Source organism: Ursus maritimus, unplaced genomic scaffold (genome assembly GCF_017311325.1).
Source record: "Ursus maritimus isolate PB19 unplaced genomic scaffold, ASM1731132v1 scaffold_7, whole genome shotgun sequence".
NCBI classification, from domain to species: domain Eukaryota; kingdom Metazoa; phylum Chordata; class Mammalia; order Carnivora; family Ursidae; genus Ursus; species Ursus maritimus.
The window spans coordinates 41,310,696-41,328,705 of NW_024426885.1; the positions used below are offsets into that span (position 1 = coordinate 41,310,696).

At 38.1% G+C, this 18,010-nt stretch overlaps 1 protein-coding gene across 4 annotated transcripts in view; it reads right to left on the reverse strand.

Annotated features, from left to right (window-relative positions):
* Positions 1–18,010, reverse strand: part of SHLD2 (shieldin complex subunit 2) — a 76,704-nt gene that overhangs the window by 15,338 nt on the left and 43,356 nt on the right. For 2 of the 4 annotated variants that reach the window (XM_040624210.1, XM_008696145.2), the window contains 4 exons: positions 13,791–15,329; positions 10,027–10,134; positions 1,799–1,993; positions 1,502–1,636 (listed from right to left, as the gene is read on the reverse strand). In XM_040624210.1, coding sequence (XP_040480144.1) covers positions 1,502–1,636; positions 1,799–1,993; positions 10,027–10,134; positions 13,791–15,324 — 1,972 coding nt within the window. In that variant the 5' untranslated portion in view covers positions 15,325–15,329. The remainder of the gene's footprint in view (positions 1–1,501; positions 1,637–1,798; positions 1,994–10,026; positions 10,135–13,790; positions 15,330–18,010) is intronic. The other 2 variants (XM_040624211.1, XM_008696147.2) reach the window with 2 other exon arrangements.

The following is an 18,010-nucleotide window of genomic DNA, read 5'->3' on the forward strand; positions in this document are numbered from 1 at the left end:
AACTCTGTGATCTCCAGTATTCAACAATGACTACTTGATGATCATTTCTGATTATATCATCTAAATGTGAGTTTTGTTATCTTCAGGAACAAGGAAAACCAGCTCCCAGAATGGAGGTGAATACAGAGAATGCCTCAAGAAATACTAAATGAATAGGTAAAATGCTAACAGTTTCTGAAAGTAGAATCACTTACTTAGATGATCCTTCAAAATTGGTACTTTCCCATTTTGAAAACTGAGGTATTGAGGTGGATATCAAAACCCAAAAATGATGGTTATAAATAAAGTATGCTGAATGAATGAATGGACAAAGAACAACTATATCTCAATTCCTGGACTCACAAATTCCCAATATTAACCTAAATACCACAGAATTGTCTAGAGAGAACTAGAAGGTCTCTTCTATTAGCCAAATAACCACGACTTTTAGAAGGATATTCAAAGCAAGCACAGAGCAGCCTGCTCCAGCTCCGTCACAAACGGAATAGTACCTCTGACCTATATTTTGTTCCACATGCACTAGACTCATGTTCCCGGCTATGATACAGTGGTCAATAACGGTGGTCAGTCTACCACGGACACGTGTTTGTCAGATTTCTCAATCGAACAAATATTTGCCAATGTTTGATCCTAACATAAAAGTAAAAAGTCAGACTTACCTCAGATCCTGGTTATAGGCTATTAATGATTAAGAGAGAGATGTGACAGATCCTATCCTTTGATAACCATTTTGTAGGTAGAAGTTTGGGAAGGGACATTAACTCTTTCAGGTAAAAAAGAATGAATCATACACCTAATCAATCTCTGGATTAATTCAGCAGGAGCCACTAATTGAACTCTCTGACTGCTACAATGAAAGGATCTCACAATATAGTATCGAAATGGAGATACACTATTTTGTTGAAACATCAATGCCATTTAATTAAATTCATCATAATTTATTGGTAACTAATGTTTTAAAGGAAAATGTAGTCATGGGTCATATTTTAAACATGAACATTCTATGGATGGCTAATAGTCGACACTTTTAAAACAACTGGTATAAAAACCTGGAACACACTAATTTATGAAACAGTAACATTGCGACTTGAAAGGGTTAATGCAGCTCCCCTAACATCTGCCTTATAACCAGAGAGAAGTTTATTCATCAGAGTACTTTGGCTGAATAAAAATTGTAGAAGCTTCTCCAGATTTCAATTTTTAAAGAACGTTTCCTGAAGGAGATAAGATCTTCACTAAAAAGGTAAAGTAGTAAACCTGGGAATAAAAGGAAGCTTTTCTTTTGCCACCATTAATTATAGAGGACTCTTAGATCATGAAATTGCTAACAGGAGGTATAAAATCATAACAGAAGAAATTCGAAGATAAATATTCAATTATGATCACCTACTATTTCAAATGTAGTCTATCTTAATCTCTTAAGATGCTCTTCATCTTAGGCTCGTAAGCATTAATCATTTACCTAACTATAAATAGGTTAAATGCTTTTTGGTATATTTACCTTTTTTCCTTTGAAGTTGAGGGTACCAGGCTGCTCCAGGACCCCATAATACAAGCACATAATGTTGACCTTGGACCTGTTCCACTGTTAACATAACTTTCCTTTGCTTCTGTCCTCTGTAACTGTATAATGCCTCTGGAAAAGAAATATTTCAGCTGGCATTACTTTATCACACAGGATACCTTACTTTAATGTCCAGCGATAAATGTAATAGTGATAACCAAATGACACACTGCCACAGTCTTTTATCTTAATTATTTTATAACCTAAAATTAAGACAGTGCCCCAAATATTTACCTGTCAGTATAGTGATATCAACAACTCTTAGTACTGCGTGGACTAATATGTCTGGCTGCAGCCGCTCCAAATCTACAAATTCTATACTGTTCATTTTCTGAGGCTGCCTCTGGGGAAGATCTCTGAGATAGGAATGTTTGGAAGACACATATGCCAGTAAGTCTTGAAGTACAACATCATTAATGATATTGGAATCTAAGAAAGAAAAACACACACATGTATGAAAGATGGCAAAATTGTATTTTCTTAACAACACAATATTTTCTTAGAAATGTATTTTATGTTGTAAAGTGTGATTGAATGGAAAGTATGCTTTCATTTCTAAAATATGCAACTTTTCCTTAAATGTTTAAGTGTAAAAATTAGCTTGAGATTTTTAACCAAAGGAATTAGAATTATTTACCATCTCCAAAACAACTTGCTCTGTTCCCTTCTCTATTCTGTTAATAATGTCATTTTTCTACCAATTAACCAAGACCAGTATTTCAGTTATTTCTTTTGACCCCTCCATTAATTACCCTGTTATACCCAACCAGTTCCCTAATCCCTGCAGTCTGATTTGCTCACACCTTCCCTGACCATCCCAACTGCTGCTATTCTTCCTTGAGACTTTTATGTTTCTCATCCGACATATACTTAAGAGTCACCTATCTGACTCCCTGAACATGCCTTCCTCTTCCCCACTCCCAAGCCTCTGTCCTCACCACTCTCGCTGGCTGCAACCCTGTCATCCTCTCTACCTATACAAACGCTACCCAGAAACACAACCACGACAGAGGCTCCCGGTGACTTCTTCCCGCAGAGAGCTTTTCTCGCCAGCTCTCATCTGGCATTTGAGCATGTGCTACGTTGTAATATGTCTCGTGATTGTTAGATCAGCTGTTTAGTTCTTCGGTCGTTATGTCATTTAGATGTTTTCCTCTATTTTTTAATTATTTGTTTCAATTTTTTCTCATTTTTTAGATATATTTTATATACAATAAAATGCACACATTTTAAATGGGCAGATTGATGAGGTTTGCTGATTAAATTTTAATTTCCCTGAAAGTAAGGGAGGTATATTTGAATATATAGTGGATTGTTGATCAAAATAAGATCTTAGCAAAAAGCAGTTAAGTACTTTTTAGAAGGCTGGGCCTATTTGCTGATTTCAGGAGGGAAAAAAAAACAAACGATCCTTGTTTCTTTCTCCCATTAACATTTTCATCCTAATGTATTTCTTATGCTACACTAAAGTCTCATTATTCATTCACTCATCAGGAGACCATCCACCACGTGCCAGGCATTATGCCAGGTGCTAGGGATACAAAGACATATCTTGTCATGACCCACGCTGAAGGAATTATCAACCTTGAGACAGTCAATAACAAACACTGGGCTTAGAGTATAAGACATACGTGAAAGCCTTCCCACGAACACACAAAAACAACTGCTCAGGCAAATTCACATGCATAAAATTCACCCTTTTGGAGTGTATAATTTGGGGCATCTGGCTGGCTCAGTTGGTAGAACACACAACTCTAAATCTCAAGGTTGTGAGTTCAAGCCCCATGTTGGGTGTGGAGCCTACTTTAAAAGAAAATAAAAAAAAATTTTTTAAATAAAGTGTATGAGTCAGTGTTTTTTTAGTATTTCACAATGTTACACAACTATTACCATTATCTAATTTTAGAACATTTTCATTACAAAATAGTATTTTTCAATGCATAAAATAAGATGGCAAAATCTGCTATATGGAAATATAGCAAATATTTTTCAACAAATAATTTGTTCCTCCTAATGAACTAACATTAAATAACAATATAATATATATATAATACATAATAGCGTATATAACAACTACTGTAATTTCAAAGTAGTGATGGGCATGACATTCAAGTTATCTTCGACAACTGTAATATGTGATATGAAAATATATGTGCTTTCCATTGGTGACCAAGCCCCAAGTACTGCTAATATTACTGTGGATTGTTGCCTCTTGCATAATGGAAGCAGCTGCTCATTTTCGGTTAGCTATCAGAGAAAGTAAAGACGTAATGCTTTCCCAGCAAAGTTCGTGGACCCCTTAATGTGGAGGAATCAATTTTCACAGAAGAGAGAGTAGGAAGAACACTTAGGAGGCCAGTGGCCATCCAGCAAGAGACGATGAGCGCTGGAAACCAGGCAAGACTGCATAAAGGGACGAGAAGTGACAGATTTGTGAAATAGTTCAGAGATGGACTCCAAGAAACAATGAGATGGAGAGGGTACAGAAAAGATGAAAGATGGCATCAAGATTCCTTGCCCAGCCGAGTGCATGGATAAAAACAAATGTTTTAAGGTTTTTAGAACCTGATACCTGAAATCCAGTCCAGTGAAGATGACTCAATTTCTCCATGACTTTTATGAAGCAAAGGTGATATCACTAACAAAGCAAGGAGCGTAACAGAAAAGAACAGATGGCATGAAAGAGGAATGAGAGCAAGAGAGGACTGTTAGATTACAGCAAAACCCAACTCCAAGCAGCTCCATCTGGGGCTCCAATTCATCCACCAGACATCCAGATCCCTCTTTCGCAATATTTCCGACATGTGTGGAATCAAAATTCAAATGGGTTCAGAACAATTCTGACTCTGTCAACAATGAATTCTGAGAACTCGTATATAACTTCTCGGGGCTTCATTTTTTGTCTATAATGTGGAGCTTTTCGGGGAAAATACAAAGATCTCTGATATCCAAGTATTTACTTATCCCTGATTTATAATACAGAAACATGGAATAACTTAGATTCCAATTAAAATACTCTACTTCACGAAAACATTGTATTAATCTTTGATTTATACATTTAATCACTTCAATTTAATAATACTTAAGATAAATTTATGTCCTGTCACATGTAACACCTCACTATAATGAGGAAAAGACCAGAAGTCTTCTCTAAAAGAACAAGATATTGATCAGGAGAATGTTCTCACGAGCTGTAAGTACTTGTAAAAACAAAAACAATAACCTAACCGAACTGATTCATTCTTTCAGAAAAACAATTATAATATTCTCAAAGTACCAACTGATAACCATTCCCCTAAATCAAATTTAAAAGACTTAGAATATGCGTTAGCTACCAAGCTGTGAAAAACAGGGCAATATAAATTCTTAGGTAAGTATAAAGGGAAAGAATTTGAAGTAACTTTTAAAGGTTCTCTAACTAGTTCAAGGGTTTTCTCTTTGTTCTACAAAAACCTGAAGCTTCCCAGGGGTTCCATGTGATATTCTCCATCTAGAATTAGGTCCTAAGATTTTTCTGAAATGACTGAAACAGATCAGCCTTACTTGAATGTAAATCAGTCTTAAAACCAACTCTACCTACAACATTTATCTCCCCAATCCCTTGCAAAATATTTGCATACCATGTTATTTTCATGATTTCAAAATGTTTCTTACTCTTCTATTGTATTTACATCTATTAAATATGGTGAATTTTACTTACAGCTCATTTAGCTCCATGCAAATATACTCTCCAAGATGTAGCAACTTCAAATACTCATAATAAAAGATTACACTTACATCTTTTAAAGAAATCCCCAAATTGGAAATTGACTTTTTCCCTTTCGTTGCTTCCAGTTTCCAGGCTGTTGTTAACCCACGCCCCTCTGAGAAGTACTTCTACTAACCAGACTGCAGCAGCCATGCTGTCCTTTTGGCCGGGGCCTTATGGAATCCAGTCCATATGCTGTTTTCCAGTTACTAAGGTTTGCTCTTTTCTTCCCCCACCCTCCTGTGTAGTTATTTTATTCATTTGTAATACGGTTAGGTTCATTTGTTAGTGTTGGTGTTTTGGGGGGGCTTCCCCCTCCGCTACATTTTAGTTGGTTTTGATGGTTTGCTGTGGGTATAGGAAGCATCACCGTGATTCTCGGCGAGTCACAGCTACACAAAAAGATCCACTCAGAGAAGTGTTACTCCCTTCTCCTCAGTGCTACCCCATTCCCATTCCCTCCTTCTTTCTATCCCTTTTCCCAACCACCTTCTGTAGGTAACTCATCTCTTTAGTTTCTGTTTTGTCTTTCCTGCATTTCTTTTGCACAAATGAAGAGATACACATATATTTTATTCCTCCCCTCTTTCTTACACAAAAGATAGCATACTACATATACTTCATTGAGCTTTGTGTTTTTCACGTAACAGTATGTCCCCGAAATCACTTCCTATCAGTTCACAGAACTCTTTTTCTTTCTCTTTCACAGCTGTGTAGTATTTCACCGTGGAAATGTACCACAATGTAATCAACCTTTCTGCTATGTAGGGGCGTTCCAGTTTTTCCCAGTGTCTTGCAATTATAAACACTGCCCTGAATAACCTTGTGCATATGTATTCTCACACTGTTGTAGTTGTACCTTCAGGATAGGTTCCTATCAGTAGGCTTGCTGGGTTGAAAGCTGAGTACGTACATAATTTTGTTAGGGGTCACCAGATACCCCTCCAGAAGAACTGCAGCAATTCTCATGCCCGCTAGCAACGTACAAGAGGGCCTGTTTCCCCACAGCTTCATCAACAGCACGTGCTGTCATATTTTTTAATTCTTTTTTTTTAAAGATTTTATTTATTTATTTGACAGAGATAGAGACAGCCAGCGAGAGAGGGAACACAAGCAGGGGGAGTGGGAGAGGAAGAAGCAGGCTCATAGCGGAGGAGCCTGATGTGGGGCTCGATCCCGTAATGCCGGGATCATGCCCTGAGCTGAAGGCAGACGCTTAACCGCTGTGCCACCCAGGCACCCCCATATTTTTTAATTCTTGCCAGTCAGGTAGTGGGAAATTACATCTCTGTGTAGCTTTCATTTGAATGTCTCGTGTTTTTTCTCCATTCTTCTATCAGGTCCTTTGTCGCTCAGTTTGTAGGAGTTCTCTCTTTATTAGGAATATCAGCCTTTTGTCTAAGGTGTATGTTGCAAATATTCTGTCCAAGTTTGCCAGTTGTCTTTTGACTTTGTTTATGGTGCTACTGGTCGTGCAAAATTTTATTTCTCTATAGTCAAATTTTTTATATTTTTTCTTTTCTTTTACTGCTTCTGGATTCTGAATAGTAAGAAAGTTTTCCCTACACCAAGATGATAGAGAAATTTACCTGTGTTTCCACCTAGAGTTAATGGTTTTATTTTTTAGATTCTTAATCTATTTGGAGTATATCCTTCTATTTTGTGTGAGATATTATTCTAATTTTGTCTTTTTTCTAAATGACTGCCTAGTTGACTCACCACCATTTATTAAAAAGTTAACCTTCACCTCAGTGATCTCAGATAACATCTTTGTCACATACTAAATTATATGTATACGGGTCTACTTGTGATCATCCTGTTCTGTTCCCCTGGTCCACTTGTCTATTTACGCACCAGTATCACATGGCTTTAATTATAGAGGCTTTACAGTTTAAAGCCTGTCTGGTAAGCGTGGTTCCTCATACTTTTTCTTTTTCAGTGTTTTCCTAGCTATTCTTGCACGTTTGTTTTTCCATATGAATGTTAGTGTCAAGCTGCATATGCCATAGCACAGCTTCCTAATATTTTTTATTGAGGTAGCATTGAATTTATGAATTAAGTCATGGAGAACTGACACCATTATAATGTTGAGTCATCTTATCCATGACCAGGGAATACTGTGTTTCCTTTTGTTCATCTCCTTCTTTCTTTCTGGAGTAGTTACAATTTTTTTCCTTACACAGGCTTTGCAAATTTCTTGTTAAATTTATTCTGAAGTACCTTCTTTATTGGTTTTGCAGATGAGTTTTTCCCTACCCTTATGCCCTCTGCTTAGTGTCTGTGAATATGAAGGCTATTGACTTTTTTAACGTTAACTTTCATCTCCTGTTACACCCTTGAACTCTTTTATTGTTTGAATTTATTTTATCTTTGATTCCCTGAAGTTTTTCAGATATGTTATCAAAGCACTTGTACATACAGTTTTTATTCTTTTTCAACCATTCAGATACCTCTTCTTGTCCTGTTGCACTGGTTGGTAACTCTAGTATAATGACGATGAGTAGCAGAGATAGTGGACATCTTTACTTTGCTCCTGATTTTAGTGGAAATACCTCTAGTGTTTCTCCATTAAATAAGATACTGGCATTAGGACTAAATACATCTATTTTATTGTAATTGTAACACTGTATTGATACTGTATTTATTGATACTGAAGGAGAAAGTATCTTTCAATTTCCATTTCCTGGAGTGCTTTTTATGGTAAATGGATGTTAAATTTTGTCAAAGGGTTTTTCAACATCTATGGAGATAATTACATAATTTTTCCTTTATGGTATGGTATACAATACTCATGGATCTTCTAATATTGAACACAGCTTTCCATTTCTGGAAAAAGTCTCACTTGATCAATATTTCTTTAATGTAGTGTTAGATTTTGTTTACTAATATTTTATTTAGACTTTTTGTTTAGACCTCATGCATCAATACTCATGTATAATACTGGTCAGTATTTTTATTTGTAATGACTTTATTTGATTTAGGTTTCAGTGTTATATTTGCTTTATAAAAGGAATTAGGAAGTTTCCTTCTTCAATACTCTGGAATAATTTTTAAAGCATTGGAACTATCTGGTCTCTGAAGGTTTGGTAGAGTTCTCCCATGCAACTGTCTGGGCCTAGCTACTTTATTGTATGGTAGTTCTTTATTAATTGTCTCTATTTCTTCTATAGTAACTGGTCTGTATAAGCTAGATCTCAAATCCATCCATTTCTCATTATTTCCCCTGACCACCCATTATCTCGCAACCTCAACTATTCCAATAACCTCCTAACTCCCTCATTCTGTTCCATGACCAGCCCTTCACAACCAGATCTATGATATTCTCCATCTTTCCCTTCGTTAGTTTCCTTCATAGCATTAATTATCACCTGCAAATATTACATTTGCGTGTCTGTTTAGTTTCTTCCTTGTCTGTCTTCCACACACGAACATCAGTGTCACGAAGGCCAGCACCAGGTGGATACTGCTCACCACTGTACCCCCAGTGCACGGTGCCTCAAATAATGTCACCACTTAATACATATAAACTGCACAGACGAAGAACTCAGTTTTAGTTTTTTATGAGAATATGTTAGTGCTGATTTCCCCTTGACTAGGTTCCCTGGAATACAGGGAAATCTCACCCTTCCCAAACACCATTGTTGTTGTTCTCTTCTGCTTACCCTGCCTTTCTTTGAGGATATTATTCACGGGTTGGAATTCCACGCTGTATCTTCCATATATGCCATACAACTTTCTTGTTATTCCAATTAATCTCTTGTATAATCAGTGTATTTTTATATATGATAGCTATTTTTCTATGACACTGTCTCAGTTTTCTAACAAATATATTTTGCTTATTACTTCTCCCATTAATACTACTATATTGTTCTTATGTATTGCATGCAGGTTGATATCTCATATTCATTCTCTCATTTATCTTCACAGCAACCCTATAAGCTACATATGTATTTTAATTTCCTTTTCACAGATGAGGAAACGGGGGTACAATGAGGTTAAGTAACTTGCTAAAAGACATAGACTGTGGAAGTGGTAGGGCCAGGATTCAAATCCTGACTCCAGAGACTATAATTACCAGTTTATACTATCTCCCTTACTCTGTTTTCTTTTATTTCTTGGAGAAAAAGATAGCTGTGGGCTCTTCACTGAATAGCTTATCTTAAAGAAGAGAAAATGGGTATCAGAGAAGGAAGGTAGTCTTTCCTATAAGTGGTGGACTGAAGAACAAGGATTCAAACCACAACTGCCTGACTGGAAGGCCCATGCTTTCCTCATTACCTCAAGGGTTCCTATCCAGAGACTGGGGAATCCCACAAAAGAACTTCAGAGGCCCATGGAACTATTTGGAATTATTTGAAAAATTTTGTGTCTATCCATCTAAGTCCAATTTTCTGGAGAAATGGCCCATAGCTTCTCAAAGAGAGCGATGACCCCCTAAAAGGTTAAGGACCACTCCTATGTGGACTCTAAGAATAAAGTAAGAAAATGGAATCTGCACCCCAATATTTCTTAAAATATTTATGATTTACAATGGATACGTTTATTTTTATAAATTCTATTTTCATTCTTACTAAAGAAAATAAACCAACACTGTCTAGCTAATCTGTTTAGAAAACATTTTGTAAAATTACCATTTTAACTCCTTTTTCTAATATAGAAAAGTGTATATACTTTATAATACTAAGAAATTATTATATTTAAAAACGTGTCTTACACTCCTCAGACTGGACCGATGAATAGCTCCCAAGATTTAATAACTGACTGCTAAATGTTGACTGCAGTACTGTCTCACCAATCCAGTGATCTTCATAAACAGTAACATCTGGAAAGGAGGGAAAAAAAAGTTCTTCTGATCATGTCGTAAATTCCTTCACACTGTAATTAACATAGCAATCATCCTAAATATTATACATGTTTCTCACTGCCAGGCAGCTAAAGTTCAAGTGGGTTAAATGATCTGCCTAAAGACACCAAATAATAAAATAGCAATCACAAAATTGCTTCTGTATATTTGAACAATATCAGAATGGAAGCTCGCTGCTCCACAAAGCATGGTTTAATGGCTTTTGTTTACATAAGAGAACTGTTCTAATGTCTATTTTGAGAAATTAAAAGGAAATCATTTAGAGCCAGGAAGCCAAGTAATGGCTCCAAAGCAGTACGGCCCAGAAGAGCAAATACTCTTTAGTATGCATTTATCCCTTCTGCTATAAACAAATATGAATATAAGGCATTCTTAAAGGACTTTGATTATTTTTCCACTCAAAAGCAATTTTCATCTCCAGATATTAAAAGTGAAGGATTTTGGAGGTAAGGAACACTTTCCAATAGGAGAGCTCTATGATCTAAGATGCCTAGAGAAGAATCAGAGAGTGGAACTAAATATACCCACAGGTAGAAACAGTGCCAAGTAGAGCAAAAACCGTAAGAGACAGAGACATATTGATCCCAGGCAGGATATTATCAGTGCATAAAATGCTAGAGGTATAAAGATACCCTAACAGCAGCAAATTCTTGAGATAATAAGAAGGAAAAACCAGGATGCACACATTCCAAGTACTTACTTCCAAACTGATACCCACACACTCTCCCCAGCTTCAAACCCATTTACCCATTGTATCCACAACTGCCAAACAGACATTCCTGACTGGATATCCTACTGGTTCCCCAAACCTGCTCTTCTTCTCATATGACCCATCTCATTTATTGGCACTCTGGAACTCGCAGGTAAATTCCAGTGTGAAGCCATCCTGAGCTTCCACCTCTCCCTCCCCACCTTTGTCTCCAAACTCCCACCTGTTGACTCTGCCCACAGCCCTGCCAGTACTGTTTTATATCATACATTCCTCTCTCTCCAACATGTCCCCTTCCCACCTCCAATCCACGTCCCCCAGTGCTAATGAGTGATTTCTCAAGAACATTAATGTGATCCATTGACTGGTTTATAAAGCACTCAGCAGCTCCCCACTGCCTGGCCAGGAAGAGCTAGAACAGCTTTCCAGACTTCTCATAATCTGACCATCAGGATGCCTGCTCTTCAGAAAGAAAAAAGTAAGAAATTTCCAGAAGAGGCTTCGGCAAACTAGATTATAAAACCTAGGTTGGGTTAGTGACTTGCTGATCACTGATGATAGGGTGGAGTGGAATTCATGGCCCAGCCCTTGCCTCCTGGCTCTCCTGATTCCCTCTCACTGATATGCCCTAGAGCCTCTCCTGTTTGTTCTTGAAAATCTGTGCTTTTCCACAGTGTAGTGCTAGGTGCTCTTCAAACTCTGGCCAGCAGTCTCCCTAGACAGTCCCTACTTAGAGCACCTCTTCATGCTATTGCTACAAGTATAATGGCGAAAGGTCAGCTATGTCACTGAACACAATGTGACCTGGAATACACCTGCTGCAGAAACACGTTCGGTTTGGGGGTGTATGTCAATAGATAGTGTGAGATATCCAACATGGAGATATAATAATATACAACTGGATGCTGTTAATGGATTTTACCCATAAGTTTCTATGTAAATATAATTTCAGTACTTAATTAGGACAATGGAAAAGTAGATTTTTTTTTCCGTGAAGTTTCCATCTGTCCCACACAAACAAAAGAAACCTATTCAGAGATTGGCGAACTAGAAAAAAAAAAAAGACAAAGAAATTGGTGAACTAGATTACTTTTTTACTAAGGAAATAGGCAAAACGGGGGGAAAAACCTGATTTTTTTTAAGGTACCTCATAGAAATAATCTAAATATCCTATAACAGGAAAACAGCTAAGTAAACCAGTTGAGTCACTTGATAAAAGGTTACCTAGTTGCAAACAACCGTACGGGCACTAGAAAAAAAAAGGGGGATGGCAGGTTTGAGTTTCCATCTGCCAGGAAAAGTCCACCTGTGAGGTTCACCCAGTCTCAGTAATTGCCTTGGTAAAATAACCATGGTCCAGGGCCCAGTTCTCTCCTAATAGTCTGGGAATCTGATCTTGTCAGCACCCCAAAAATAGATTTCAGCTCTGCAACATAAGCTCACATGAAACAAGTTAATGAGACAGACGAAAAACAGAACACCATTTTTGAATTTACAATGAGACATTAACTGCCACAGAAACGACGTTTGCAGCCGATTCTCATGTAGGCAGTTTTACACCAAGGAAGCCAAATCGTAAGCAAAGGGCTGCCTGGTGAGCACCAAATCAGAACAGAGGGAGCAGATGGACTGACTTACCAACAAATAAGATGGCATTGCCAGTGGGACGGGACTATGCTAACCCTGTCGGTTACAATCCCACGTATCTCTTTATGAGAGCATGCACCTGACAATCTTACCTGCACACCTAAGGTATACCAGGCAAGGCTCCCATCCCCCCAGCAAACCACTTGGTAGGAAGCACCAATGACTGCCTTGACATTTTCTTTTTCTGAGCTTCTAAGGCTCACCCACTCTTCTTCTCTACCACATTCTTTCTTTAGGTAGGTTATTGAGCTCCTCCCAGTCTGGGACTCATCCTTAAAATGATTGGTATCCCTGCTCTAATACACTACGTATTCATTTCCAATTAATGAGGAACATGCAAAAAAAAAAAATGTTAGATGTGTTATGTCAGAAAAAGAAGCAGGATAAAAACTCTACGTTCTTTATGATTACAACCATATAGTAAGAGTATGGCTTCTGGAGTCTAGGTGAAATCCCGGCTTTGCCACTTTCTAGATGTGTGAAACTGGGTACACTGCTTTCTTTTTCTGGGTCTCAGTCTCCTCAGAGTGAAAAATGGGGCTAATAATCAGTATCTTCTTCATATAGTTGTTGTAATGAATTTATATACATGTAAAGTTCAAAACAGGGCTGAACACAAAGTAAGTTCCCAATGAATATCAACTATTACATATGTATGTGTATACATTTTAAGGAGCAGAGGGAAGATAACTGGAAGGTCACACTCCAAAACTCTCCTGGTGGTGATGAGACTAGTTTAATATCAGCAGGTTTTCTTTCCCATATTCCCAAATATGAGAGTGTAATTTTAACAATTAAAAACACAATAGAAATTCTCTATCTGTCCCCTCAATAAGAGGCTGATGTGCACAGCATTAGTAGGGATTAAGTAGTAGAAACGCTGTCCTTTCATCGTAAGTCTGCTAATACAGCTCAAGAAAACTCTTAAGAATAAGACATTCACAGACAAAACCATAAGGAAACAAAGAAAGAGCCTGATGATAGGACCTGAACGCTAACATAGTGAATGAAGGGGAGGAGCAACCAGGGAAGGCTTCTTCACGGTGAGTGGAAAGGAGGGACAGAACCAAGAAGGGCTAGAGCAAAGGCCCAGAAATGGCAAGGACACGGGATATGGGGCGATGGTAAGGAGATAAACCGGATACTGGAAAGGGATCGATCATGCTGCCTCCCACAGAGGCAAACGGTAAAAAGGGTTAAAGTGGGATGTGGGGGAAGCCTACAGCTTGAAGCTACCACTACCCCATGATGACCTTACCTGTAAGCAAAATTATGTCTCCGGGGAACACAGTAAGTGCCCAGAATGCCGCAGCCCTCCACAGAGAGACCTTCTTCTCAATTCCTGACTGGTCAGTTACCAGAATTGTTCCTAAAGGCACTTTAGAGCCGGAATTTGGTCCTGATTTTATACTTATTTCTTTCACATGACATGGAGATAATACCATGACTAAACAATTATACTTCCGACTTTTAGAATCACAATTTCTTATTAATGACATTTTTCTAATCCCCTTAAATGTAGACACATTCCTCTGGTCCATTGCTGCAGTAGGATCTCCTGCATCAGAGACCAACTTAATTTTCTTGGATGGTTGGAGGACTTTAGACGGGGCTTTGGAACGGCCCAACTTGTCTTCAGAGGCCCAACTTCTTTTCACAGGACTCTTATGGAAGGTATGTAGTTGGGAACACAGCATTCCTGAGCTATAGGACTCGATACATACATCACTGGGTGGCAGTTTATATTCAAAATTGAAAAGTGCTTGAGATCCTATATTTTCTTCAAGACCTTTATCAGACTTCATGGGAGTGTCGCTACTTTTTGTTTCAGGACAAACAGGACTAAAGAGTTCAAGGGAATGTGCTTGGTTTTGTCCACTTTCACATCCTCCTGCAAAATCATCATCAGGCTGAATCGAATCATCTTCAAGTATTCTTATTTCCCTATGACTTGCCTTTGGTTCGCTCTCCGTGTTTACAGGTCCCTTCTTGATAAAATTCTGTCCTTTTGACTTCCTTTGAGATAAAAAAGCAACCTGGCTGGAGGTCATTATACTAAGAAATTCGGTATCGGTAGATATTTTAAGGTCTGCGACCTTTCTAACGGCTTCGGACCTTGGCTTATCTTCTGTGTCAGAGGAAAAGAACCCCAGGCCCTGGTTTTGTACCTCATGACGCTCTGTTGGCACAGACCGCGTTTCGGCGGCTCCCGGCCCTGTATTAGTCTGTTCCATACTACGGACCAAATCTCGTGTAGCTGTACATTTAGGATCTAACTGAAAGAAGTTTTTCTGGAAGTTCTGACCACATGTATTTGACTGATCTTTATGCTGTTCATCTGTAAGTTGCTTATTTTCGCTGAAAAGCTTTTGAAACTTTTCTTTTTCGGTTAAACGCTGAACTTTGCCCTTAAATCCACATACTTGCACATCGGAGCTGGTTCTCTCTCTCAACACTAAAGGGGGACTCTCCTGGGATTCTACAGTCTGTGTTTCAGAAATACAACGTATAAAGTCTTCTTTCACATGAACCGGTTCACTCACAGAGTTTGTTATGAAGTGAGCATTAGGAAGATCTGGAGGGCTGGTAGCTTCTAGAACTTGATAGTCTTCAAGAGTTTCGTGCGTGCATTTTTCATCCCTCAGATGTAAGGAATGTTGGTTGTATAAAAGCTGAATTTTCTTCCAGGGGTTCTCAGGAGACATTAAAGAAGTTGGTTCCGGTGATAATGTCATGTTCAATGGACCAACTGGAGCACCCCAAAAAATGTGGACTTGAGGTCGTCCACTCATAGTTTCTGAAAAAAATTAAAATGAGTATTTTGTCACTAGATTTTTTTATATATTGATAGTAACTTAGTAATATGCCAAAAGCAAATGTCATATAAACTATGACTCAAAAACATAATAAAAGTTTTATATGCTGATATTCCATTTAACTACAAAATACATAAATATATAAGAAATCATAAGGAGAAATCAAAATAGCCGCAAAAATCCTCACACAAAGACTCTCTTCAATAAAACAAATGAGATACTTGGGGAAAAAAGACTCTAAAAAAATAAAGCTAAGTATACTAACATCAAACGATGTTTAATAACATTTAAATAACAAGTTAGTAGAGAAGGAAAAAGAAAGCATTTGTTTCATTGTACTATAGTCACCTTTACACTTCCCGTTTTCTTTACTCCAGGGATTATCTCAGTAGCTTTGGGGCCTCCTTCCTTCAACTGTGAGCCTGATTCCCAAGACCAAAATAGAAGGCTCAAACCGGAAGGGAGAGGAAATAAAAAACTTAGACTTCTGTTAGCACAACTAGTGACTCCTTCTGTATTTTTCAAGCTTCTCCGCAATACAAATAAAAAGATTAAGAGTAGTCATTCTGTAATACATGGATAAAAGGAATCCGTTGTGATTTAAACTTTTCGACATTAACTGTGGCACTAAGCATCATATTTACTGAGATTAAAAATGAAGAATCACACACTATTTACTTGATAATAACACTTTCGAAAGGAATTTATGAACTAGACTGGTCCTAGAGCTTGCTGAGAGCTTTTTCACAGTGCTACAGGGACAGAGAGACAGATAAGGTTCTTGGCCTAAACCAAAAGGAGAGGAAAAGAGTGACTGTAAACTAATACTTTGAAAATAACGTACTAAATCCAACAGACTATAAACAGGAAATGACCATCCGCTGAGGAAGTGAGCTGCTAGGGAAGGCAAGCTCTGCGGCTGAGAGCATTTAAACAAAAGAAACAGCGGCTATAAAAGGCAGAGTTAGGCAAAACCATGGCATGACTAAGGACTTTTGATCAGAGTACAGGGTCCTTTGTAAAAAGGTAAGAAGTTTTCACATCATGAAAAGTCCGTCTGGCAGTGCAAGAGTCTAGAAGTACACAGAAAGGGGGAACCCAATAAGAAATGACAACTGTGATCTCCAGTCACTCTCATCATCCTTGAGGATTTGCTCATTGTCACCTTCTCCAAATTTAATCATTTCTCCAATTTATAATTCTTGTGATTTCAATATCAATGTGGGTGTTCCTTCCAGTCCCCTGGCCTCTTGGGTCCTTGACCTTCTTTCCTCCAGTGACTGTATTCTCCACCTTACCCCAGTTATTCATTCTTAGAGCCACATACCCTCCCATTATCCATAACTGCACATCATTCCCTAATTTTAAGCTTTCAGTGCTCTGATTAGTTCTCCCATCTTCCTACTTACTCTCTGTACTCACTGTCCTTAAAAAGGCTGGCTTGCAAGGTGGGCCCAGGCTGGCGTCTAGGAATTTCGATTCCAGGAGGATTCCCACCATTTCTTGATAAGAATGGCTCACCCTGCCTAAACTACGTAAACAATGTTGTGATGAACATTTACTTTCCTACTGAGAAACTGGAATTTTGGTATATGCTATTCAGATGTTGGCCATGTGACCAGAACTCCTAGGAGAAATGGCTGGTTTCAGATCTGGAGCAAGAAATGTACAAGGTGAAGCTGAAACATCTCATCATACCAGAAAGTAAGAAAACTATCAGAGGCTACCAGGATGGTGTCACAAGAACTCAGGAGCCTACTTACAGAGGTCCCCACTGGCCGAAGCTGAGCAATCTGAGCATCATTTAGAATGATTACTGTAATAGATTGGAACACACCAGATTTGTTTAAACTCATGAGTTCATAAAGAGAACTAAAACAAATTCACTGAGTGGTCTCCTTGGGCGGATACTGGCAACTAAGTAATTGTTTTAAAAGCTGGTGAGTGAAAGAAATTTTATCCTCTTTCTTTACTAACAGTATCTCAAGAAGACCAACTATTTGAAGAGAAGGAATCTCTCTTTACAGAGGTATCCTGCTGATAAACAAAAAAGAAATGATAGAATAGCACCATTTTGCAACTCCCCACGAATTCATGGATTTTCTAGGCAAAAATCATTAATGACTGCTAACATCACAAAGTAGATGTTGTAAGGGGAAACGGAGGGAATCTGTAGACAGAGATCAATTACAATGTATGATCCTTATTTAGATCCTGATTTGAAGACACACATGTAAAAATATTACAAAACAACTGGAGAAACTAAATTTAATAATATCTAGGAATTATTTTTTAGTGGAATAATGCTAGCAAGGCTATGTATGCAAGAGTTACCTGCTGGAGATGCATGAGTGTCTACAGGTAAGACAGGGTGACATCTCAGATTCCTTTAGAACCCTGGGAGGGGAGAGGGAGTGAGGGTGTAGATAAAACAAAAAGGGCCATGTGTTGATCAGGGTGACAAAACACATAGAGGTTCACTGCACTAATCACTCACTCTGCTTTCGTACATGCTTTAAATATCCTGTAATACAAGTCTTCTCTTTGCTGTTCTTAAGAAATACTGTTCATACCCACAGGACTGCAAACAGAGTTAAGCAGTCTAACAATAGCCAGGATTGAGGAACTCTCACACTGCTGGTAGAACAGTAAGTCGGCATTC